This window comes from Dunckerocampus dactyliophorus, chromosome 7 (assembly GCF_027744805.1).
Source record: "Dunckerocampus dactyliophorus isolate RoL2022-P2 chromosome 7, RoL_Ddac_1.1, whole genome shotgun sequence".
Classification (NCBI taxonomy): Eukaryota; Metazoa; Chordata; class Actinopteri; order Syngnathiformes; family Syngnathidae; genus Dunckerocampus; species Dunckerocampus dactyliophorus.
Window position 1 is genome coordinate 30073366 of NC_072825.1, and position 27376 is coordinate 30100741.

Consider the following 27376-nt stretch of genomic DNA (forward strand, 5'->3'; position numbering starts at 1 on the left):
CATAATAAAAAGTTTTTCAAAAACTGTGTTCAGTTGTGTTGTCATTGACTAATATTTACATTTGTTGGATGATCTGAAACATTTAAGTGTGACAAACGTGCAAAAAAATAAGAAACCAGGAAGGGGGCAAACATTTTTTCACACCACCGTATATTTAACTTGTTAGCAGGTCTACATGTGTTGCTTTACAAAATATCAAAGTGGCAAAGTTGCATCCTTTCATTTTTCACTATGTGGACCTTGCTGGAAGACGTTTGGACACCCCAGGGGTAAAGTATAGATGGATATGTGAAAGGACAGATGGACAAATAAGCAAATAAATGAGTGGATGGATAGTTGAATGGAAGGACGAATGAAAAGGTGGAGTAACAGATGGTAGATAGATTTCACATTTCTGAATTGTGTTGCAATCAGTGGTCACTTTGTGTGTGTGCGTGTGTGTGTGTGTGTGTGTGTGTGTGTGTGTGTGTGTGTGTGTGTGTCACATGGCAGTAATGCTTGAGGAATGAGCGATCAGACTTTCTCCTGCACGCTGCATTGAGGTCACAAAGCCAGCTGTGCAGGCGTCAATGTGGATGACACGTCACAGAGACCATTCCCTTCTGAAACACGTGTGCTGAAAACTTTTACACACACACACACACACACACACACACACACACACACAGTACTGTTACACAAAACTCATTATTTCTAGTCTGGCTCTGGGTTTGTTTTTCACACAAAAGTGTGATCAGGACCCGTGTGTGTTTGTGTGTGGCATTGTGTGTGTGTGCGTGTGTGTGCGTGCATTAAAGCTTTTACACAACACAACCAAAAACACACTTTGACCAGCTGCATTCACTTTTCTTCCAGCTGCTCTTTGCTTCCATCTTTCGCTCCTTCTGTCGCTTCACGCTGGTGTTTTCTTTACTAACCGGTCTCGTTGGGTCGCCCTCCTTTCACCGTCGTCTTCCACCAACACCGCTGCCTCCAGTTCTTAGGATACGGCCAACAAAAGCAACATAAGATAGCCACATCTTTTTTACATTTCAAATAATTAAAATGACAACGTATTTAATGAAAAAATGCATTCAGTATAGATGAATAAATACATGTTATTACATGAACATATTACATGAATAGTTAAAGAATAATTAACAAAAGATGGGCCTTCAGTGGACCTCTACAACTTGAAAGGTGTGCAATTCAAGGCCAAACTTGACAAAGTCCAGCTTTATTCATATTTTTACTTTGCTGTGTTACGTGTTAGATAAAAATAAATAAATAAATAAATATATATATATATATATATACATACATACAGTGGTGTGAAAAGTGTTTGCCCCTTCCTGAGTTTTTTACAATTTTTTTTTGCATGTTTGTCACACTTAAATGTTTCAGATCATCCAACAAATGTAAATATTAGTCAATGACAACACAACTGAACATAAAATGCGGCTTTTAAATGAAACTTTTTATTACTTAGGGTGAAAACATTTTAAACCTACATGGCCCTGTGTGAAAAAGTCATTGCCCCCCCTGTTAGCACATAACTTAATTGTGGTTTATCACACCTGAGTGCAAGTGGAAAAGGTTATAAAGCCATTTCTAAAGCTTTGGGACTCCAGCTAACCACAGTGGGAGCCATTATCCACAAATGGCCAAAACATGGAACAGTGGTGAACCTTCCCAGGAGTGGCCGGCCAACCAAAATGACCACAAGAACGCAGTGATGACTCCTCCAAGAGGTCACAAAAGACCCCACAACAACATCCAAAGAACTGCAGGCCTCACTTGCCTCATTAAGGTCAGTGTTCATGACTCCACCATAAGAAAGACATGGCGTATACAAGTGTTGCTTTCCAAAATATCAAAGTGGCAACGTTGCATCCTTTCATTTTTCACTATGTGGCCCTCACGGGAAAAAGTTTGGACTCCCCTAGTTTATGTTGTGTGTGTGTGTGTGTGTGTGTGTGTGTGTGTGTGTGTAAGGGTGTAAATATCAAGCAGGTGGAATGTACTGTATTAATAAGGGAAAAATGTCAATACATAGCAGGTGTCCTTCGTTTCCCGTATCTGCTCAAGATTATATGCTGAATATTAGTTAATACGCCGTCTATTTCCTCTTGGACCGTTCCAGGGAAGACAAAGTCCCCGTGGCGGGCCATGATGTAAAAATGTTTATATAAATGAGGTGGAGGGGGTTCACTTTTGTGTTTTCGTTCATCTCAATACTTTACTGTTTGTTCCACTGGGGCAGATCTACTAAGTTGGTCAAAAGGCTGCAGAGTTTCATAGTAAAAAGGTGGATTGGTTGCAATGAGGTAACAATGAGCGATTGTACGAGTTAAGCGTGCGCGTGGCAGCCAGAGACGTAAGAATGTTAACCTATTGGACTTTGCATGGGTGCAGGGGGGGAGCCCCTTACCTCTGACCTGGAGGGACAAGATTAAATTCCTGCAGGAGACGACGGTCTGGGCGCCCTGAAACTGACTGAAAACTTGATGGCGGCCAGTGACAGCGTGACAATGTTATCTGTCTGCGAGCCGCTTTGTCAGACAGAGAGCATTTTTCACGTTTACGGGTCCAATCCCAAATCTTCTCAGAAATACAGATCGGAATGTTGTCAACAACGCCCACAGAATCAGCTGGTGCTTACAAAAGTGGTTGTCACGGTTCGCTTGCTCATAAACACCAACTTGAAAGTAGACCATCGCAATCTAAACAAACGTCATCTCCCTTGTGTCACCAGCATGCAAGTCTCATCTTTTTGTGGGCGGGGGGAGTTACCAGCTGCAAGATTGATTTGCGGTTTATCATCTTCTTTCCTGACGCGGTATCGGACCAAAGGGCATGCGCTCACACGCGGCGTTGCTTGGAAGGAGCACGCGCCCGCGTTAATGCAGTCATAGTTTCCTTTGCGAGGGAGGACGAGCTTTCCCTTTTCAACACACACAATACAAAATCTTCATGCAGAAAGAGCATCTGATTGCACACAAACTTGTTGCTACGCGGAAGTTGTACAAATTGGCGTATTACTAAGAAAAAGCATGTTCGGTACCCCCTCGTTTGTTGCGGTTAATTGGTTCCAGACACGACCATGACAAAAGTATGACTCCTTACTTATAAAGACTAGTGAATTTAGTGAATTTCCCCGCTGTGGGATAAATAAAGTACAAATACTGTACAAGACATTATTTTTATAACTGGAACATAGCAAACTTGTTTACTACCTTCTAAATACAGTTTTTAAACATGATTAGTGCCCTGTAGACATGAAATAACACCCCTATAATCACCTTTACACTCCTATTAGCCGTTATAGGTGACATAATAAGAGAAAATAAGCCATTTAAGACATAAATAAGACTCCTGCTTATGTGTGTTGCTGTAAGTGTGTTCCGGGGCTACGGCAGCTGAGTGTGGGGGTGGACAGGAAGTGAGATCGGGGGTTCAGAGTTGAATTTTTGCTTGGCAGCAGAGCAACAGCAGCCTGTGTGAGGGGATTATTGTGTCTGTTGTGAGATCATTCAAACCTTCGATAAAAGCCTGTTTTTGGCGATCAAGTCTGGTGCTTGTGTGTCTCATTACGGTAAGATCACTGACACCCAGTGACCAGTGAAGAATGCTACATATCATCACAGCATCTTTGATTGCGCCTTCTGAATGCCCTATGTTTGCATTTTACCTCATTTAGCCATTTTTATGCTTGAAAATGCTTAATTTAGGCAAAAATACGTAACATTTGCTGAAATATGCATATTATTTGACTAATACTGTAAAAGGCCGTATTCAACCATGAAACAGCGTGCGTTATTAATGAGTATATTTTTGAAAAACTGCGACACAATGAAGCCGCGAAAACGTGAAGTGCCGAGGGATTACTGTATCGCCGCATTTCAGGATTTTTGTGGGGCTTTTGTTGTGAATCATTTTGTTGGGGGGGGGGGTTGGATTCACTGCCCTGCAAATTTGCGGATTTTTGGTCAAAAAATATGTTTTAATTATTTTTATGATATATTTTATTCATTTATATATTTTTTTTCTCAGCAAACACATCTCATTCAGCCTAAGTTGGTAATAATTGATAAATACGTGCTAATACCAGGAAAATGTACAGCATACATGTACCACTGTTAAAAAGGCCACAGTTTTTTACATGTTTATGTCTTGTGTGAGGCATATTTATGCGTCACGAGTGAACAATGGCAAATGAGGAGAGAAGAAGAGTTTTCTGGAACTGAATCTAATCTAATCATTACAACAGTCACTTGTATTACAACAGCCATGTGTTCAAAAATAAACGTTTTTATGGACGTATCAACTGCTCACGGGTTTTCACCATTCATGGTCCCAGTGCGTAACCCCTTCGAAAGCAGCAGGGATTTACTGAAGATTGGACTTGAAATTGGAAGATATGTTCCCGTCATTGGCTTGCTTGGCTAACTTGTTGCTAGGCAGAATTTATGGGCTACATCTGAGTCACATGAAAACAACTGCTCACAGTCATCATTGTCCAGTAGAAATCATGTTTCTCCAAAGAGGGGAGTCTTCCATAGTATGTTTTCATGATCAAGGAATCTAAATATGTAGATACAATAAATGCAGGACGAATAGTTAGTGTGTAAATCACAATATGGGGGGAAATATGGTGCTTGGCGGAGGTCTGCGCTGTCCGAGTGTTTTTCTAGTTATTTAAACAAACAGAAGACATTGTTGTTCTTCTTGTAGCAGAATAAGAAAGAAAAGTTTTTCATATGAAGAGAGACTGCCAGGTGATTTGCTTTTTCCCCATCACATCACTTGTTGGCCCCTTTGTTTGCTTGGCAGCATTTGTGTGGTACAATCATTTCTGCCTTCAAGTTTAACACAACACAACAAAACAAAAGTCTTACCCCAGTCGTGCTGTTTTACTTTTACTTTTGCTCTTTCAAAAAAGTGTTTATTTGTCAGGGAAAAGGGGAAGAAAAACAACTATTGTTCCGTAAAAAAACAAACACATCACACATGTATTGCATATACTGTAGGATTTCTAGCCAGGACTAATTTGCAGTCCCTTCCAATCCCTGGTTAGGTTTTTCTAACTCACAGCAGTCTTTCAAAAAAATGCATTAATCAAGCATAAAACAAACATTCCCCTGAAAAGGCTGCCAGCGAGGGTGCAGTCACTTGGAGTGGCCTGATGCACTGATTACTCCTTTCAAGCTATAACCAAATTCAAATACAGTGTTCCTTCGCTACATGGAGGTTCACCTTTCACGGACTCCCTGTTTCGCTGTTTAAGCACAATTTTCATGTTCTTTTTTAACAGGGTATGAACGTGCATTGTGTTCTGCGCCCTTGTGGTGTATGAAAGCGATCTATCGGTGCTCTGTATGTGTCTGTTATTGCACTTACTACTGCTACCAGTAGAGGGTGCTGTCTACTCATGTGAGAGTTGAAGATGTGTGCAGCTGGAGTTAAGATGTCGTCCCTCCATCTCGTCTCAGTATGTGTTTATGTGCCTGTACGAGCATATTAGGAACCCACAGTACAGCCACAATAACAGCCACAACAGCAGTGTGACTCGGAACTCCGTATGTTTGCACGTTTTCTCCCCGACTAATCCCACAATGTCGATCAATTGTCGAACAATCGGCACCCAAAATGCAGAGAATCCAGCCATCACGCAAAAAGTTGGACTTCTGGACATGCTGAAGGAATCTTGGGTTCATGGAGGACGAGGACGAGGAGTAGAATACGACAACAGGAGCAACATGTTTGAACAAGGATACAGGACAATGAGGCACGGTCAGAGGAGTGAAATATGCACAAGTCACTTCATAATTTCTTGTGTCTCAACCTATTAGGTTGATCATGTGTTCGTGTGCGTGTGCAGGCATTAAAATGTCCCCCCAATGCGTAACCGTCTGCAAGCCACACTCCTCCACGCTCTCTCGCTTCCTCCTTCCTGTCATGTGTGATTTGTTCGTCCACATGATCTCTGCTGAGCTCTTATCAAATGCACTCCAATGAGGCGAGATTACCCACACTGTGCTCTCGGTGGGGGTGGGGGAAATATTGGATTCTTAGATGCATCACGATGCGGACATTGATGATTATTAATCCATTCATAAATGTCAATAATCGATGCTGACGGAACAAAAAAACGGAACAAAAAGACGGAAAGCGGACGTGCCACCCAGACAGTTTATGGTGGTGCACATAGGACTCTACCAGAACGGCTGAGCGTAAACTCCAACCCGCACCCGCTGGATTTAAAGCGAGCGTCTGGGAAGCACTTTGGCTTTCACGCAGTTGAAGGTAAACATGAGCAGGACAAGAGCCAGACACTATGCAGGCTTTGTCATACAATCTTCAAGTATTTTGGGAACACGACAAACGTGAGAAACCACATAGCACATTTCCACCCGAACCGGGTAGAAAAACGGCCAGCTGAAGTTGCTGAACCATCGAACCATTGCACACCATCGAGCAGGTGATAACTCATTTTCTACCCAACTCGGAAAAGGCTAAGCGAATCACAAGGTCAATCGCAACTTTTATTGCAAAAGATTTGTGGCCGTATTGGGTTGTTGAGAAGCGGGTCCCATCGGAACCTTATTTCACTGACACTGCAACTGTAAATAAGGGCAGTCTAGTCTTTTTGGTTATTCCTAATATACCGACGTCTACAAGCATTATTCATGGATGAGAGCCGCTGGTACACAAATATATAGTTTGAATTCAGAAGTCTATTATTTATTTGTGAATAATGGCAGATTTTTTGATGCTGGTTACTCAGAATATGCTGAAGTTTGTTCGTTGTATACATGCTGCTACTGGTGCACTTGACTCTTCCTGCTGGTTGTGTGCAATGGCAAATATGTTGGTAGATGGAACCTTCCAGTTATTCAAAGATCATGGAAGTCAATTCATCTGTTTCATGTTTATTTTACTTGTGGATCTTTACAAGTATGCTTTGTTTTAGTAGTACACAGTGAGTAAAAAGAAGTTACATCCAGAAAAAAATGATGCGTGAAAAAATGGACAAACTATTGATCCCAAAAACAGATGCATCGATAATCGTTTTATCATCGCATCACAGGCGTCTAAATGGCAATCGCATCGAATCATGAGGTGGCCAGAGATTCCCACCCCTAGCTGTAGGTGGCTTAGAGTGAGCAAATCAAGCGCTCCTTTTCTCTGTCGTAACTTCCCCTGAGCTCACATGGTGTTGATTGTGTGGGACCTTTCGGCCAGCGCTCCAAACGCTCTGCAAGCGTTGCACCACGAGGGGGAAAAAATATGGAGCTTCAACACATCAAACCTTATCAGCCCACTGAAACACCGGCATCGCTACGACGCCCGGGGCTTGTTCCTATAAACGCAGCATTTGAAAAGTGCAAAAGAAAAAGTCCAAAGCAGAGTTAGTATTGCAGCAACACATCAACAGTAGAGTAAAACTAACCTGTCTCAGCTTGTTATTTAAAATTAGTGGGTCAACAATCCAACGCTTGGAGAATACAGTATATATATAGGTAGGTAGGCCATTCCAGGGACGATTTCCGTCAGCTGAAAAAGACAACTGACCAAAGCTAATTTTGCGCTTCTACTTCTACTTTTGCTTTTAGTTTTACTTCTACGTCTACTTTTGTTGTTGTACTTGGCAACACGAGGCAGTGGGTGGATGTCGCTACTTGCCCCTTCGTGCTAAATTGCTACTGTCTGGTTACCTTTGTGACACTTGTAATGTATGTGTGTGTGTGTGTGTGTGTGTGTGTGTGTGTGTGTGTGCGTGCGTGTGCGTGTGCGTGTGCGTGCGTGCGCGTGCGTGTGTGTGAGTTGGTGTACACGTCCAGACCCGTCCTGTTGTTTCTCCATCTGTCACCTGCTCTAGAACAATTTCAGTGTGTGTGATGACACTCTCCCTTTCTCTCCACGTAGACGTTACGTGCTTGGAGGAGGCCCCAGGCCCCTCCCACGCCCACCCACCAGTGAACATCCTTCCAATAATAACACACGAATACTCTCCAGATCCCTGAAATACTTCTTTTCCCCTGGTCTGTTTTGGCTCTACTTCAACCCCCCCACCCATCCATTCAGTCCATTAGCTTCCTGTGCGTTTACATGCTACATAAATACTTGTAGATGTAGATCTAGATATGCCGAGGACTTTTCTTGCATGCCTCCTGCCATTCTCTCACACTTTTAACATTTTTTTTGTCATCGGAAAGCACCTGCTCTTTGTAATTGCACACACCAGCGGTACACGTCCTGCTACGGGTGCATATTTCCAGTCTTGCACTGCACCACAGGAAGCCTCCTCGACGAAACGGAGTTGAACGTGTTTATACTACGCGGCAGAAATATTTACAAGCGTGTTTCACACACAGCCGCATCCAGGCAGATTTACACGCTGGGCTTAAAAACATTAGGTGACGTTCCTTGCATGCTGACCTTCAAGCGCCCACGCGCCCTGCGTGTTTTACACACTCGCACATACACGAACAGCTTTAACATTTCAACACACACCGAAAAACTTTGTGTGACTTTGTGAGAAACAGCAGAGGATCCTTGTGACATCCAGATGTGCTCACACGCACTTATCCTTGTCTTGGTCACATGGTGGGGTTCCAGTTGTGCAATATGGAAACTACTTCAGCACACACAATGTGGAGTAGTCTGGAAGGATGACCTGCTCTTCCCCTCCCACATCTGCTTGTAACAGCGCACCGAATCCATGACCCCTCTAGCATTATAGCATTCAGTCATCTTCAGCCCTAATGATGGCCAGTATTGGTGGGCGTGTCTCCTCTCGCTGAGCTCTTTATGATGTGCATTTTCACTTCCATGGTGATGGCTTTCCTTTTCTTTGGCAAACTGCCGCTTGGGAGACATAATGAAGTGTTTTGAAATTAAAGTTAATTAACTCATTCAATACCAAAAACATATTTGTCCGTTTTTATAAACCCAAATGCCCAATTCCAACAATGTAGTCATGTCTTTTAGGTTTTATGCACGAGAGGCAAAAAGAGGTGATGATACAACTCTCCACTAATGGAATTCACTTCAGAGCAATTTTAAGCCATAAAAACGACCACAAGGTGGCAGAAGTGCATTTGATAAGCGCTCAGCACTCATGTGAGAGAGTGTGGAGGAGTGTAGCGTGCGCATTGTAGGGAAATTTTAACGCACACACGCACATGCATACACACACATGCACAAACATAGTTCAGTTCATGGTGTTTTTTAATTGTTATTTTGGTGTAAAACAACCTGCTTTTGTGTTGTTTATGTTGGTATAGTTGTTTAGATATTTGAGCTGTCACAAAAGCAAAAAATATTTGTGTCAAAGTGAAAGTTATGCTTGAAATGTATCTTTTCACAAAAAGCTGCTTTTCTCACTTTTTTAGTCGGGAACTGATATTTTCCTGAAACCTACCTATGTTCTACTGCTGATTACTAAAGAATGGAAAAAGGTAGAAACAAACTTGTTTTTCTGATGAAAGACGGGAGTGTAATGTTTCTGTTGGTAGGTTCCATGTTTATATAACCATACAACACAATATTCTGTGTGCCTTGAAAGATCGGTTATCTTGTGAAAAATGGCTGGGATTGAATGAGTTAATAAGGGATGTTATTCTTCCTCAGTGTGGCTGCGCAGGCACACAATTTGTTCTTGGGCCGGCACGAGCTGTAACTACTTCTCCAGCAAGTGTCGTGCTTACGGCCCAAAATTTTTTAAAAAGTAATTTCTGGGCACGCGTTTGCAGCCACAAAATGTTGTATAACCGAGGACCACCTGTAGATTATATACACACACTTACACATGCATACACACATACAGTAACAGGATGGAATTTCACTTGCATAGCTTCATGTCACATTGACACATTGCAAGGTTACAGTTGATTACCACTCAAGCACACGGGATATATTCACATACAGTACATCTATGCTTGTCTTTCTTATATTGTTGGGTTACAATTGACTTCCATGCAATGTGAAAAACCAAGCATGCGTAGGTGTACCCTAAGGGTGGGAATCTCTGGCCAGCTCGCCATTCGATACGATTTACGATTCAGAGGTCTGTGATGCGATGATAGAACGATTATCGATGCATCCCGATGCATCTTTTGTTGGGATCAATACAGGGTGTATAAAAAAAAAATGTAGACTCTCCAAAAAGTAGCCACTAAAGTTCTAATTGGATATTCTCATGACATGTCTTTATTTGCATATGCTGGTGCAGACGTCACCCCTTCGGTCCATACCAAAATGTATTGCATACAGTCATTTCATGCATGACTCAACACAGGCCCGTTTTTAAAAAAAAATGTCCTCCAAAAAATGAAAGGGTTAAATTTTCAGGAAAAGTCTTCAACTGTGATGCAAAACGAGAATTTTTGTTCTTTTACGCTGCGATACCCAGATGAACCCTGTTTCACGCTATCTGCATTGGGGTGGTGGATGTAAGTTTTTGTCAACTTAGTCTTTGACATGACCTCCACTTCATGCCGTGCACTGCTCGCCTCATCATTCCCTGGAGAATCATCTGTCCCTCTGGAGGATGTTAACTTCAGCTTCGCTGTTCAATGTCGTCGAGGTCGTGTGGCGGTGTCCCGTACACTTTTGATTTGAGATGGTCCTGCAGAAAAAAGTCCAGCGGTGTCAAATCAGGTGACCTCGTCAGCCATTCCACCGGGCGGTTTAAAACAATAACATGGCCACCAAGAAGATCCGTCAGCCAATCGGTTACAGTTCTCCTCCGGTGTGGTGGAGCACCATCTTGGGCCTAGTAAGCGCGTGCCGACCGACCATTTCCATGAAGACGAAAACGCGGCATTCATCTGAGAGTACGAACGACACGCTCATTCAGCATTCGGAGATAACCATCACCGGTGATTTTCCGAGTTAGGTGGAAAATTAGTTATCACCTGCTCGATGGTTCTCTGGTTGGCAGCAACTTCACAGCAAACATGCTATGAGGTTTCTCATATTTGTTGTGTTCCCAAAATACTTTAAGCTTGTATGACAAATCTTGCATATTGTTGGGCTCTTGTCCAGCTCATTTTTACCTTCAACTACGTGAAAGCCAAAGTGCTGCCAGACGCTCACTTTAAATCCAACGGGTGTTGGTAGGAGTTTATGCTCAACCATTCTGGTAGGTTCTTATGGGTCTTAAACGACTGTGATTGGCAAAAGTCATATCCAACGCATAGCAAACTATGCACACGGAAGGCGACGAGCGGCTGTGACCAGCTACACGGGTGAGCGACGTGTTCACATCCAGAGCAAATTGCGTCTCCCACGGTTTTGATTGGCTGTCTTGCTAGTACCGGATCTTGCTAGTATTGAAGATAAACTTACATAAATGTCCGTGTAAATGAATGTAAACTTACCCTCTATGCTTACTCTGGCACCGAGTTCCCACGCCGCTGTTTTTTTCTTTATATCTCTATACTGTTTTTTAGAGATGTCAAATAGCTCTAAGTGCCTAGTACTGATAGGCATCCTGTGTGCTCATTGGTCGATCAATGAAACTCCCGCTGATTTGTCCTCGTCTGGGCGACAGCAATGAAAAGTGCAACATTTTTAAACTTTTCCAACACGCACAAATTTTGCATGTCGCTTGGCTGGACGGTGACACGCGATAATCGCCCTATCGCGCAGGTTCCATTGAAAATGGCGTAGAGGCGATGTCGCCTCCCGTGTGTGGCGACCATTACCGTCACGTGCACCGCCATAAACTGTCCGGGCGGCACTTGCGCTTTCTGTCTTTTTGCTCCATTTTTTGTTATGTCAGCATCGATTATTGACATTTATGGGTCGATTAATAATCGTCAATGTCCGCATCGCGATGCATCTAAGAATCGGTTATTTCCCCCACCCCTAGTATACGCACACATACAGTGTACCTCTCCCGGTTTTTGTCACATGACGTGGAAACCGCCCTTGCACATGCATACACACATGTCCTTGTCTTGGTGATTTTGCACCCTGCACACAGACACACACTCTCACATGCACACACACGCGTGAGAGGGCTCAAGTGTGAAATTCAGCAAGACCAGTGTGCAGAAGTTGACTCTTTGATGCTCCGTCAATGAGGCTCTGTTGCGCTGATCAGTTGAGGCTGCTTCACATGGGAGCTGGATACACTCGCTTGCTGCTGTGCATGGGTGTGTGCGTATGTGTGTGTGTTTGTGTGTGTGTGTGTGTGTAAACTTGAGCGTTCCTTCTGTGTTGAGTGACAAAGAAAGTTCCAGCTGTTTGTGACTTGAGAGAATTATAAACAAAGAGTGAGGGTGAAGGACAAGAAGATTGTGGAGCTCATAGAGTGGAGATGTGTAATTACAGGAAATCTGAGAGCTTTACTCGTGCGTGTGTGTGCGTGTGTGTGCGCGCACGTGCGTGCATGTGTTACACATGAGTTGCAGTAAAATGCGGGTTTCCCTCGGTAGCACAATTATACCTGTGACCTGTGATGTACACAGTGGAACCTTGATCGTCATTAACTCATTCAATCCCAGCCATGTTTCAAAAGACAACCCTTCAGTAGCGGCCATTTTAGACCATTTTAACTGCTCTTTCAAGGCACACAGAATATTGTGTTGTATGGTTATATAAACATGGAACCTACCAACAGAAACATTACACTCCCGTCTTTCATCAGAAAAACAAAAGTTTGTTTCTACCTTTTTCTGTTCTTCCGTCATTTCAATCATAACTTTCACTTTGATACATATTTTTTTTCTTTTGTGACAGCTCAAATATCTAAACAACTATACCAACATAAACAACACAAAAAAGGGTTGTTTTACATCAAAATAACAATTTATTTACAAATATAACACCATGAACTCGTAACAATTTTCACGTTTGGAGCTAAACCGTGTGTGTGCATGTGTGTGCGCGCGTGTGCATGTGTTAAAATGTCCCTACAGTGCGTAGCCTTCTGCACGCTACACTCCTCCATGCTCTTCCACTTCCTCCTTGCTGTCGAGTGTGTTTTTTTTACATGCAAATGATCCATGCCAAGCTCTTATCAAATGTAATTCTGCCACCTTGTGGCCATTTTTATGGCTTAAAACTGCTCTAAAAGTGACATCTATTAGTATGCAGTTGCATCATCACCTCTTTTTGCCCCTTGCGCAACAAAAAAGGTTAAAAGATGTGTAAATACGTCTTTGGGATTGAGCGTTCCGCTTTATAAAAACGTATAAACACATTTTTGGTATGGAATGAGTTAATCCGCTCCAGAAGGGCCGACTCTAACCACATACATTTTTCCCATAAGAAATCATGTAAATCCAATTAATCCGTTCCAGAAAGCTACAAGTGTGAACACAAAGCATGTTTTCATAGTTTTACAATTCTAGTCTGACATGCAGAAAATACTTCAATATGCATATAAATACGTATAAATGATGAATGAAAGGGATAAGTGAACATTTAAGGTTACTTTTACCTTCATTGAAGACGTGATTGTTGCCAAAGACACGATGTGGCAGCGAGATCAACCACCACCACCTTTGTGTTTTGACATGAGTTATTTCTTGAATTCAGTAGTGTTTTGTTTTTGAGACATGTGGAACTACAGAGTCAACCGCTAATGACATCATAGATGGGCGACGGAGCTGACCTTTCATTCCTGTTTCCATTTACAGTGGAACCTCAGTTAGCGCTGCGTGCGTCCAACTATGTTCTTAACCTTTTTTTTTTTTTTAATTAGAAAACATCCTTCCTTGTTCGCATCATATTAGCAAAGTCAACAAAATGGCAACCGGAACCGGAAGTTACGTATCCCGTCTATGATGTCATCAGCGGTTGACTCCCAAAACACATTTTTATAATTTTATAATGAGAGTTTTACATGCATAAAACATTTCTAAATGCATATAAATGAAGAATGAAAGGGATAAATGAACATTTGAGGTTACGTTTACCATTATTGAAGATGTTGACTGTTTCCAAAGACAGGATGTAGCAGCGAGACACCAGACGGACGCCATATTGGACACCATATTCCTGTTTTGTCATGACTTATTTCTTGAATTTAATAGTGTTTCTCACCCTCTTTATGAACTTGCAACTTTCTTTGGCTCCATTTTGGGTTACAGTATTGAGGTGAGAAACACTTCTGAATTCAAGAAACAACTCATATCAAAACAGGAAGGTGGTGGTGCTTGATCTCACTCCCACATGGTGTCTTTGGGGAGAGTCAAATCTTCGATGAAGGTAAAACTAACCTGAAGTGTCATTCATCATTTACATGCATTTCCAATTGTTTTCTGCATGTCAAACTGTAACAGTAAAACTATAAAAATGTGTTTTGTGTTAACATTTTTGGCTTTCTGGAACGGATTAATTGGATTTACATTATTTCTTATGGAAAAAAATGACTCGGTTTAGCGTCCATTTTGGTAAGAGTCGGACCTTTAAAATTTAGCCTCGGTTTGCATACGTTTTCCGGTTATCCTACAATATCGTGCTGTTGATACACTTCAGTCCAACTGTGTTCTTTATGTATTTTTATCACAAAACACCCTTCATTGTTAGCATCCTATTAGCTTGCTTATACAGTGGAAACTTGGTTAGCGTCATTAATTCCTTCCATATTTAGGACTTATACCTGGAATGTGTCGTGAGTGAACAATGGCAATTGAAGAGAGAAGGGGATGGTTCTTGCGTGTTTCATGCGTGTTTCTCTAAACCACACAGGCTGGATGACAGGAGGGTTCACTCGGCATCTGTCTGCGCGCATTGGTTCTATAGTGGAAAGAACAGAGAGAGTGAGTCCTCATCTCATTTAGCGTCTTTCTGGAGGTGGGGCTCCTAGTGAGTGGATACAGAAAGCTAGCAGTTAGCCTGGTGAGCCAGCATACGCTAACATGAATGAAAGCACAGAAGCGATGGTTTCTGAGGCGAATGCCACATCCAGCAGCCCCAGTGTGGGAATATTTCGGTTTTAAACAGAATGAACAAAGTGAGCGCATGAACACCGACGAAGCGATATGTCGCATTTGTCCAGAAGTAGTGACGAGGAAGCAGAGGAACACGGCCAACTTGTAAGCACACCTGAAACACAACCATTCTTTTCAGTTTTCCCAACTGGGAAAAAAAAATACCGCTGGAGGTGCGGCAGAGCCTTCGTCCCGACAACCAACGCTTACTGCTGGGAAAAAGTTTGCATCTTCTGACGGAGTATAAAACTAAAATGTATGTGAAATATAAAAATGTACTTGGTATTTATGTGCTGCAGTTTGGGCTGAATGAGATATTTCCAGTCAAGTAAAAAGCTGAAGTGTTGTCTGCTGTTGAAATGCAGGTTGAAATGCTTGAATGAAAGCAAACCGGCCATGTGGCGCGCACACACACACACACACGCACACACACACACACGTGTTCTTGCAGTCAGTCCTATTATGTGGTGGTGCACTGAAAGCCAAGATGGATTTATGTGCAGCGCAGCTTCCAAAAGAGCTATTTCTTCCATATGGCGGGGCATTCCTTGACTGCCAAATGCAGCCAGGATCCTATGAGTGTGTGTTTTGTGCTCTCTAGGTAATTCCCCTCTTTGTTATTAGCTGCCTTTCCCTGCCTATTATTTTGCAAAATTGCCTCTCTGGGGATGGAAAAGGGAGGAACATTTAACGAGATGGCTGAGTGATTTCTTGTCCTTCAGGTGTGCACCGGAGCTACGACGGACTCCAGAGCGGAGCAGTGCGCCGCCTTCAACACCAAGGAGTTCATGGATCGCCTCTACAACTGGGAACCTTTCATTGAGGGTGAGTTGCAATTCAAAATGTGAGGAGAATTCATTAACGGGTTTGAAAGGGATGTGTAAAGAGTGTTGAAGCGAGCAAAATGTTGATCTTTATTGGTATGCGTGAGGTTTCCAGGAGCTACTTGAAGCGTCGCGGGTGGTAAGCGTCCAGAGGTGGAATGACAAGAGAGCCACGGGGCTCAGACGCTTTCCCATTCTTTGCACAAAAACTCCTCCTTTTCTTCCCCCCCTCCCCATTTGTCCAACGTCGCCCTTTCTGCCTTCCTCTGCTGCCAAGTTTCTCCTCCCTGATTGGACTCAGCCTGCAGATTCCTGCAGAGTGAGATCAAGAAGAGAGAGACGGGGAGGTGATGTCGCATGATGGCGACACGTCCGGGGAGGTTTCTTAGCATGCAGAGCTGAAGTCATGTTAGGAATCAAGGAGAAACATGGAAGGAAATATAAGAAACTTCCAAGTAGGGAGGGGAACACGTGATATCAAGGCCGTCATCAACACACTCTTTCACTGAATCAACAAGCTGCTTTGTGTTTGGGCTTTACTGGCGAGTGTGCACAGACCATAAACGACAGGCTTAATGGATCAAGAAGCAACGTTAACATGAGAAAACAGTCAAGAACTCCCTAAAAAGAAATACTAATCCTGCACTCAGTCTTCCATGTCTGCAAATATATACAAGTCTATACAGTGGTGACCAGCTATACTTTGGTTAGCGTCATTAATTTGTTCCAGAAGGTCCGACTCGAACCAAAACGGACGTTAACCAAATCAGATTTTCCCATAAGAAATCATGTAAATCCAAATATTATATATAAGCCGCACCGGACTGGAAGCCGCACATGTCCACGTCATAAAATGGAATATTGTGGTGCGCACGAGTCCGTGAGAACCAGTCAGTTCTTTATTTGACAGGACCCAATCAGGAGCTTTAAAAAAACTCACGACAAGCTTGACAACGCATTGGAAATGGCAGGATGTCATTGCTCGATATAACAGTCTGACTCACGGTGTCATCTTACTAACAACGTTAAACTCATCACACAGCAACATAACACTCAAATGTTATACCTCAAACATGTACCAGTACAAGTTTAAATGAAGAAAACCAACATTTTAAAGTTTTCCCATAATGCATTTTGTTTGAGAAAACCATTTCATTGGAGGAGCATAAAAAGCATAGAAAATGGTGGATGGCACTGCAATGCTGCATCTGTTCACCAGAGGGTGCCAGAGGACTCTGAGCCCAAAGCCCAGAGGGAGGCTGACATCATTGCAGCGCCCTGATGAATGCATTGCTCAGATGCAAAGCCTTATGGGAAAACTTAAAAAAAAAATTGTTTTTCATTTTAAACACGTATTGGTACATGTTTGTATATTTCCAAGGTATAACGTCATGGTGTCTTCTTACAAAGAAAGCTAAACTTATCACAGAGCAACTTAACACTCAAAGGGCACCTAAGAAATATACAAGTACCAATATGAGTTTAAAATAAAAAAAACAACAGTTTTAACTTCATCCTAAAATGCACTTTGCAAAACATTATTCAAAGCATTTCACAGCTGATTCATTAAGCGGCCTCTGTCCATCAGAGGGAGCCAGAGGAGTCAGAGGCCCGAGGCTCATAAATACCTGCAGTGCTCCAGCACATTCTCTAGATTCTTCAGTTTCTCCATTTGAGTCCAGCAAGTGGCTTTTGACACTTGACATACTTTGGTGAAAATTCAACTAGATAAAAATAGCAGGTCTTGTCGACTGAGCCGTGTGCCGGGGCTTTGAAGGTAAACTTACCATTCAAAATACCTCTTTGTTTGTCCATTTCTGCTCAATATTTGTTACCGCTTGTTGCTCAACAGTAACTCGTTCACTCTCAGCCATTTTTCGAAAGAATGATCTTCCAAGGCACACAGAATATTGTGTTGTATGGTTATATAAACATGGAACCTACCAAAAGAAACATTAGACTCCCGTCTTTCATCAGGAAAAAAGGTTTGTTTCTGCCTTTTTCTGTTCTTGAGTAATCAGCAGTAGAACATTGGTAAGTTTCAGGAAAATATCAGTTCCTGACCAGCAAGCATAACTTTCACTTTGACACTTTTGCTTTTGTGACAGCTCAAATATCTAAACAACTATACACTATACACAAAAAAGGGGTTGTTTTACATCAAAATAACAATTTATTTACAAATATAACACGATCAACTATTTACAATTGTCACATTTGGAACTGAACTGTGTGTGCACGCGTGCGCACACACATTCTGTATGCTACACTCCTCCACGATCTCTCACTTCCTCCTTCCTGTCATGTGTGATTCTTCCATTCACTGATCTCTGCTGAGCTCTTATCAAATTCACTTCTGCCACCTTGTGGCCGTTTTCATGGCTTAAAAGTGCTCTGAAGTGAAAAGCATTAGTGGAGAGTTGTGTCAGCACCTCTTTTTGCCTGTGGCGCAAAAAAACGTATAAATGCGTTGTTGGGATCGGGCATTCGGGATTACAAAAACGTATAAATACATCTTAGGTATTGAGTGAGTTAACCGCAACACCGCTGCGTCTTCTCAAACTACGGTGTGAGCCGAGGGTCAAACAAGACGTGTGCACGTTAACCGTTCATCAAAAAAATAAATAAATAAATTGTGGCGTTAAAAGGGAATTTCTGTAAACTCGTTATAAACTTGTGACTTTGACGGCCCTAGTTTTAAGATGTGTCGCGAAGCCTGTCATTTTCCTCCACTTATCCGGGTCCACCGGGAGGACACCGAGGCGTTCCCAGACCAGCTGTGAGACATAATCCCTCCAGTGTGTCCTCGGTCTGCCCCGGGGCCTTCTCCCGAGTCAGAAATAGACTCATACCTCTGACATCTTGACCTGTCAGGGGAAGGAGGTGAAGGACTCCCAACCACTCTGTAATGACTCTGGTGCAAGTCCGATCCAGATGACATACAGTATCCATCCTACAAACCCAAACAGTGGCTTTACTTTGCCTTACTGCTTCCCTCTTAAATCTTCTCTGCAGTGAGTGCTCAAACACGGAGCCACTATGGTTTATTTCACAATGTCCCTTCAGATTTAGTGGGGCGGGGAGGGGGATGACGAAGGTGGAAACAGAGATCTCATGGGAAGGTGTATGGATCATATGTATGACATTAGCGCTGCTAGAAGACAGTGTGTTTATTCACAGTCTAGTCTGGCCACAGCTTTCACATCATCTTATTTACCCTCACATTGCAATGGAACTAGTAAACCAAATATTAACTGTTTAAAGTGCCCTTTTTATTCATGTTCTAACAGTAATATGTGTTACCAGAGCCTGTTTATGAGCACCAAATGTGAGAAATCCTCAGATGTGACGTCTTGCAGATGAGCCTGCCCTGTGTATACGCCCAGCACTTTGTAAAAACAACAAAAAGCAGGCTTTGCTACATGTCTTAAAATGAAATTCTGCCAGCAACAGACGTGGGAGCTGTAAATTTGATCGTTTTGTTTTTTTTTTCCAGTATAATATGGGACCTTTTTTAAAATAGCAGACCTTAGACCTTTTTAGGTTTGTACATATGAGTCTGTTTTTAAATACATTGAGGTGGTCCATGATATAAGCCGGGGGTGTCCAAAGTGCGGCCTGGGGGCCATTAAGTAACAACAACAGCAAAAATGTAAAAAAAAAAAAATCTGCTGGAGTTTTACAAGAATAAAGTCAAAATATTACGAGAAAAATGTTGTAATTTTACAAGAATAACGTAAAACAGGGAAAAAAGGAATAGTAATAATCATAATAATGATTACATAAATATGTTATCTACAATATATACAGGTAATATAATGTTGGCCTTTATTTGCAATTTCGTCTTCACTGTTAATTGCACTGTAGAAGTCTTATAATAATAATAATAATAATAATAATAATACATAATACAGTATAACATAGCAATATTATGAGGAAAAATAGCACACACATGTTAAAGAAAGATTAGTAATATTATGAAAAACAAACAAAACAACAAAGTTGTAATTTTTGGGAAATTGGGCAGTGGAAAAATGTATAATTTGACGAGAATAATGTCAGAATATTATAGGAATAAAGTCATAGAAGAAAGAAGAAGAAAAAAGTACCAAAAACACAGCAAAAATGGGGAAAAAAATATGTAATTTTACAAAAGTACAGTCAAAATATTAAGAGAAAAAAGTCATATTCCAACGAGAAAAAAGTTTCAATCTTATAAGAATAAACTTGTAAAAATAATGTCATTTTATTAGTATATTAAACTTTTGAAAGTCGTAAAATTCTGAAAAACAAACAAAACAACGAGTAAAGTTGTAATTTTTGGGAAAGTAGGTATGGAAAAAGTTATGTTACGAGAATAAAGCCGTATTTTCCGGACTATAAGTCGCTCCAGCCAAAAATGCACCAATGCAAAGGAACAAAAACATGTATAAGTCACATTAAGTCTCATTTATTGGGGTGATATTTATTTGATACAATCAGAGACCAAGAACAGACATTTCATCTTGAAAGGCAAGTCATAGTAACAACAATAAAAAGGAGAACAGCAGGCTAAATAGGCGTCTGTTAACGTAACGTGAATATGTGGTATGTTAACGTAACTTATTAACAGTTATTCAGATAACTATAGCCTAAACAACCCGCAAAGTCATCTATGTTCATCTCCTTGGCACCTACCTGGGCGTGGAGACGTAACCGCACTGTTGACAAGCCTCTCCTGGCAGCACGTTGTTCAAGCACCCATTTGTGAGCTTGTGGCAATCTAGCTTTTAGCCCGTAATTAGCTTTTTTTCTTCATTGCAGTTAGAGTATCCTTCGCTTTTTGCCAGTCCCTCACAACTTTCTCGTTCACTCCAAACTTTCTATCTGCTGCTCAATTACTGTTTTTGGCAGCATATTTCACTACTTGCAGCTTGTAATCTGCAGTATATGGTTTTCTTTTTTGGGGGCGTTTGTGTTCCGTGTTTCTCAGTCGTCTTTATAAGTGAGCAGGCAAACAGACGGAACCACGTGATACTCCAAATCATAGAAGAAGAAAGAACGGATGCACATAAGTCCGTCATCTTCCGCTTACGAGAAGTGGAATTATGTCTGCGAGTCATTATGGAGTATAAGACAACAAAATACCAGGAGAATGTCGACTGAGGTGAGTCGTGTTTGTGGAAATAGTGTGCCCTTGCTACATTGCGGTTCACCTTTTCTGCATTTTTTTTTTTAACAGCGTGTGAATGCTCATCGTGTTCTGCGTCCTTGTGGTGTATCAGAATGATCTATTGGTGCTCTGTTGCATGGGTCTGTTGTTGTATTTACTGTACTACTGCTACCAGTAGAGGTTGTTGTATACTTATGTGAGAGTTGAAGACCTGTCCAGACGTGTCCACTTCATCTCAGTATGTATCGAGCCACAACAGTCCTCTTTGGCTAAGGCTAGTTGCCTGTTTCCTGGTGTGTGATCATACATGCTGAATGAAGGCAGAAGTCACGTGGCTGGAATACTGTAAATGAATCTTCGGTTCATGGAGGACGAGGAGGAAGAATATGTTTAAACAAGGATACAAAAACGCTAGAGCCTAACGGCGCCAGGACAACCCACGATCAGAGGAGTGAGTCTCTTAATTTCTTGTGTCCAATCTCGTAAGTGGATCATTAAAATAAAAAAATAAAAAACTGTTTCAAGTCAGCCAGAATGCCGTTCCTGTGTGGATGAGAGGCTGAAACGATAAAATTTTTCTGTTTTGACCTGAAAAGGTTTTTGTGTGGATAGCTCGTCTGTTTCGTCTTTATAAGCTGATGTTTACATTGTCAATTTTCAATGGTAGAGGAGTGATGGGACTAGCAGATACTGGCACACAAGCCTAGAGCGCCCTCTCATGGCTGGGAAAAAAAAAACATATGAGTCGCTCCGGAGTATAAGTGGCAGGACCAGCCAAACCATGAAAAAAAGTGACTTATAGTCTGTACTATACGGTAGTTGGAAAATAAAACAAAAAACAAAAAAAAACCCAGCAGAAATAATAAAAAAAAAACCTGTTATAATTTTACAAGAATGTTAAGACAAAAAAGTTGCAATTTGACAAGAATATACTCATAATATTATGAGGAAAAATAAGGGAATTTCAGTAGCATGGAGTTGAAATATTAAGGAAAAAATTTTATAAAAAAAAAAAGTCGTAATATGGAAAAAAAGACAAAACAAAATAAAGTGTGTTATTTTTTGGAAAATTAGCTTGGAGAAAAAGTTATAATATGGGAATAAAGCCTTATATTTTGGCTTTATTATTTAGAGAATAAAGTCACAATATTATGGGAACAAAATCAAAATATATTTATGGAAATAAAGTCATAATTTTATGGAAATAAAGTATTATGGGAATAAAGTCCAAATATGGGAATAAAGCCACAATATTTTGGGAATAAAGTCATAATGTTACACAAAGAAAATTTACGATGACTTGAGCAGTTGAAATATTTGGAAATAAAAAAAAACAACAGTTGATACAAATATGATGCTTTTTCACCTATATGACAAAGCTGAGATGCATTCTTTTCTTGAAATATACTGTACATAACTTCTTGGCATATCTTTACAAAATATCAACACTGTGTCCCCGGCTGGAAAAACCTTTGGACACCCCTGATGTAAGCGATGTGATAAAATGCTAAGCTAAAACGTCCCCTCTACGCACTACACGTGCAGGTGTTGTTTTACGTCAATCTTATTATTATTTTCTTTCCCCCGGGCCTCATCCCCTCCCCTCCTCACTTCCTGTCCCTCTGCCTCTCGCTTTGGCTTTCTCTGTTGCAGTTTGTTTAGATGGAGAGATAGTGGGGGGGAAGTATATTTAGACAACACGTATTCCACTGTCTGAACACTGAGCTTAGGGAGTGATGGACACACAGACGCTGGCAAAGACAGACTGAGGGAGACGAGAGAGGAGTGGCGTGATAGTCACCTCTCAAGAGGAATGTGAGGATGAAGAGTATTCAGGGCTCCATCAAGTAGCGATGATGTGAGTGGCTCCATGGCGCCCACTTTTAGATCCCCCTCTCTTTTCCTGTCACTGTCTGCAGTCTAATCTCTCAAAGATAACTATGACAGCCAGCGCAAAGACAGGCAGGGTGGGAACTCATCCTCTTCCTCCCTCTGTCTGTCCTCATACAATATGTACTGTAGATCCCCGCTCTTTCTGGGGATGCGTTCCAAATGGCGAAAAAACGCACATTCATAATCCCTGCTTTATCGTGGCTAATTGGTTCCAGACGCGACCGTGATAAGTGAATTTCCACAATGGAAACCTTCTAAATACACTTTTTAACATTATTAGAGCCCTCTAGACATGGAATAACACCCCTATAGTCATCTTTCCACTCCGATTACCCAATACAGTAGATAGAAGCAGAGAAAATAAGTGCCTGTGCCTGTTGGCAGATCATTTAAACCTGCATTAAAAGCTTGTTTTTGCGGCGATCAAGTCTGGTGCTTGTCTCACTGAACAATTACAGTGACCAATGTGGAATACCACATTCACAATTTGACTTTGTTTTGTGAATGCTTTAAGCCGTCTTCCCTGGTTTATCATGGTTAATTGGCTCCAGACCCAACCGCCAAGTAGGATTCAATAATGATAAATGGAATCTTTTTGTAGTTAGAGCATAGAAAACCTGTTTATGACTGCGCTTTTTACCATAATTAGAGCCCTGTAGACATGAAATAACACCCCTATAGTCAACTTTACACTCCTATCATTCTTTGTTTACACCACATTGCACAACTCTTATGCGCAGGCTATAGGATCACTGTAGGGGCGTAACAGAGGGCCGCCGTTAGCAAGCTACCAAGCTAACTATTTAGCCTCTCAAAAAAAAGAAAGCATTTCAAACGGAGTGGGGAAGAAGGACATTAGAATTATCATGTTGTTATTATTATTGTGCCTGTCGTGAGATAATTCAAACCTGCAATAAAAGCCTGTTGTTCCGGTTATCAGGTCTGGTGCTTGTGTCTCACCCAACATTACAGTAACCTTAGTGACACCGAGTGACCAGTGTAGAATACTACATTCACAATTTGAATGTGTCTTTTTAATGCCTTGTATTTGTAATTTAGTTCATTTGGACATTTTTATGCTCGAAAATGCTTCATTTAGGCAAAACTACATACAATTTGCGTAGTAAATGTGATTTAAAAAAAAAATAATAGACCGTACCACGAAACAGCATGATTTACTAATGTATTTTTAAAAAACGTGATAGAGAAATTTGAACTGCTTGTTTTGATCTTTAGCCACCAGAAGAAATATTTGCGCTTGTATGAAAGCTTTATTTGTAGTTGTTTAGCTGCTGCTAAATTAGAGCAGCAGCTCTGTGAGATAAGAATATGAAAGGAAAACCTTGTCAACTTGGCCTGTCATGACGATCAATAAATCGATTAACCGCACGATAAATCAAAACAAACTTGAAAATTTTGCCAGCCTCGATATATTGAATTGAAATTGCATGCACATTTGTTTTCCTCCTCTCTCTACCAAACGGGCTGGATGAGAAGAGGGTACACTCTGTGTCAACACCTGGGCACGTTGGTTCCATAGCGGAATGAACAGAGTGAGTGAACTCTCCTGTCAGTCATTAAGTCTCTTTTTCTCAGTGAGGAGAGACAAGTACCAATACGACTTTCAAATAAAAAACAACAGCTATTTTAAGTTCTCCCCAGCTCTGCTGGGAATAATGCATTATGGGAAGAAGTTAAAATATCCGTTGCTTTTTATTTGAAACTTGTATTGGTACTTGTCTTAAGCTCGTATTGGTACTTGTCTCTCCTCATTGAGACACAGAGACTTAATGACTGACAGGAGGGTTCACTCACTCCATTCGTTTTTTTTGTACTCGTATTGGTACATGTCTTGTATGTTTCTTAGCTACCATTTGAGTGTTAAGTTCCTGTGTGATGATTTTAGCCTTCCATCTGAGATGACACTGTGAGTCAGACTGTTAAATTGAATAAGGCCCTCCTGCGATTTCCAATGATAAGCTCGTTGTGAGTTTTCTCATTGCTCGTGATTGGCTCCTGTTGTGCGCGCCACAATTTGTCTTTTTGACGTGGACACGTGCAGCTTATATATGAACAAATACGTTTTTTTCTCTAAATGTAGTGAGTAAATGACGGTATATGTACTGTACATATTCTAGCAAGCTGCTGCTCCCTTGACACCTGACAAATGATGCATGTTTCAGAGAGGAGATATTTACATTTACTGCGTTTTTCCAAGCAATGTGGCACAGGTTAATATCCTGACAAACCATAAACACCGTCATCATCCAGTCACTCGCCAAATACGACTTCCTGAGCAAACACGCACACACGGCTTCATGGTCCTCATGTATTTGGGATGGCCGTCAACCAGATGCCTGAGTGGAATTCAGTGTGTGTATTCTGGAACACTTGACAGATTTCACCTCACTCACTCACACACACACACGCACACACACACACACACACACACACACACACACACACACACACACACACAGTACCTGAGCAGGTGTGTGCGTCTTTACTATCCACTTTGGTATTTGAACTTTGCCCTTTCTTCTCAGCCATGAACGAACCTCTTGACCCTGGAGATAGTATGGTGGCTCGAGGGCTCCATGCTCACAATATCGCTCTCGATTGTGGGGGGGACCTTTTTCCATCCATGTGGAGACCAAGTCTTACATTATAATGCTGCCAAAAATGATACCAATCAAGTATTTTTTTAAAGGAACCCCCCTTTTTTATTTTCTCAAGATGGAATCGTGCGTTATTACATAGAGAGTGTAAATATACTGGCTATGTGCATGGAATTGGGGGTAGACTTGCATTCATTTAACTGAGGAATATGATACACCGTTGAAAATGTCAATTTCAGGAGCGAACTTTTTGTCCTTTTCACCCCTCCCATCTGCAACTCAATATGGAACCCCTTTCTGCCACCATGAGCTCATGTCTATAGCGTTATCACACACACACACACACACACACACACACACTTTTCTGGAGGACTTTAACCCCCATAAGCCTTCCAGTCTATTACCTCCAAGAGAATTTCAATCTCCCTGAAGGCAACAGCTGCTCTTTTCTTCCTGCATCACTCTTTTCTCTTTTAAAGGAATACTTGGAGATGCTTTCGTTCCAAGAATAAGTTAACCTCTGAAAGTCATAACATTGGACCCGATTCACTGATACGTTTGTCTTGACCCTTAAAAGATATTTTGTGTCATCTTTTATTTGGCTGTGTCAAATGACTACAGGTGAAATTTTCATATAGAGGATAATTCTTTTTAAAACATTTGAATTGGCGTGGATTTCTTAAATTAGCCTGAAATCGTAAAGCTGCACAAAAAACAACATCTTTGTTCCTCTAGAGCAAAAATGTCCCATTGAAAATGCAATTTTAGAGCCCACATTAACAAACTAATGCCATCCTTTATGCTAACATTGAGATTGGACAACAGTCATCCCTCGTTTAGCATGGCTGATTGCTTCCACACCCGACCATGATAAGTACATTTTGCAAAGTAGGATTCCTTATTAACTCATTCAATCCCAGACATTTTTCAAAAGACAACCCCTTCAGAACCGGCCATTTTAGACGATTTGGACCGGCCTTTCAAGACACTCAGAATATTGTGTTGTATGGTTATATAAACATGGAACCTACCAAAAGAAACATTACACTCCCGTCTTTCATCAGAAAAACAAGTTTGTTTCCACCTTTTTCCGTTCTTTAGTAATCAGCAGTAGAACATAAGTAAGTTTCAGGAAAATATCAGTTCCCAACTAGAAAAGAGAGAAAAACAGCTTTTTGTGAAAAGATACATTTCAAGCATAACTTTCACTTTCATACAAATATTTTTATTTTTTTGGTTTTGGTTTAATTTATTTCGAACATGCATGCAGCATACATTGAATGCTTCATGTTACAAGTCTGTTTCACATGCCCGACAAAAGTCGGAAGAAGCAGAGCTTATTTAATCCTACCCCCTCTCCGTACCACATCAATTGCTAATACATATGACTAATAATACACATATATAATACATGTGTATACATACAAACACACATACATACATATATATACACATACATAAATACGCACCTACTGTATATACATATATAATACACACATATACAGTATACAGGTACACATGTTAAAAAAAAAAGTATTTTCTTTTTCCTTTTTCTTTCCTTTTCCTTTTCTTTTCCCTTTTCCTTTTCTTTCTATTTATCCTATCCTTTTCCCCCTGTCGATATTCACGTCCTCAGTCTTCGGTGTTGCACTGTGAGTGACTCTGAGTTTGGATAAAAGAGTTCCTCTTTATCGAGCTGGCCCATGCAACAATTATATCGAGGTTATTGCTATGGAATGTAGTCCTTCTGGTTGCATTGGTCTGTCTTGTAGGGTGTGTCCTCCATCATCCTTATTGTCATAGTGATATGATCTTTAATATGCATCCAGATCGCTGATATCTTGGACAACAAGCACTCTTGCAACTCCTGGACCTCCATTTGATTTCATGAGGATTTTACCGTTGGTGCTCCAAGTGTTTAGAATCTTTCCTTGCTTCCTCAGGTCTCGTGCTTTCTTG

General features: G+C 41.2%; 1 protein-coding gene across 3 annotated transcripts in view; it reads left to right on the top strand.

Moving 5' to 3' along the window:
- adamtsl4 (ADAMTS-like 4) overlaps window positions 1-27376 on the top strand; it is a 90232-nt gene that overhangs the window by 32966 nt on the left and 29890 nt on the right. For all 3 annotated transcript variants that reach the window (XM_054781222.1, XM_054781221.1, XM_054781224.1), the window contains one exon: window positions 15653-15755. In XM_054781222.1, the coding sequence (XP_054637197.1) occupies window positions 15653-15755 (103 nt within the window). The remainder of the gene's footprint in view (window positions 1-15652; window positions 15756-27376) is intronic.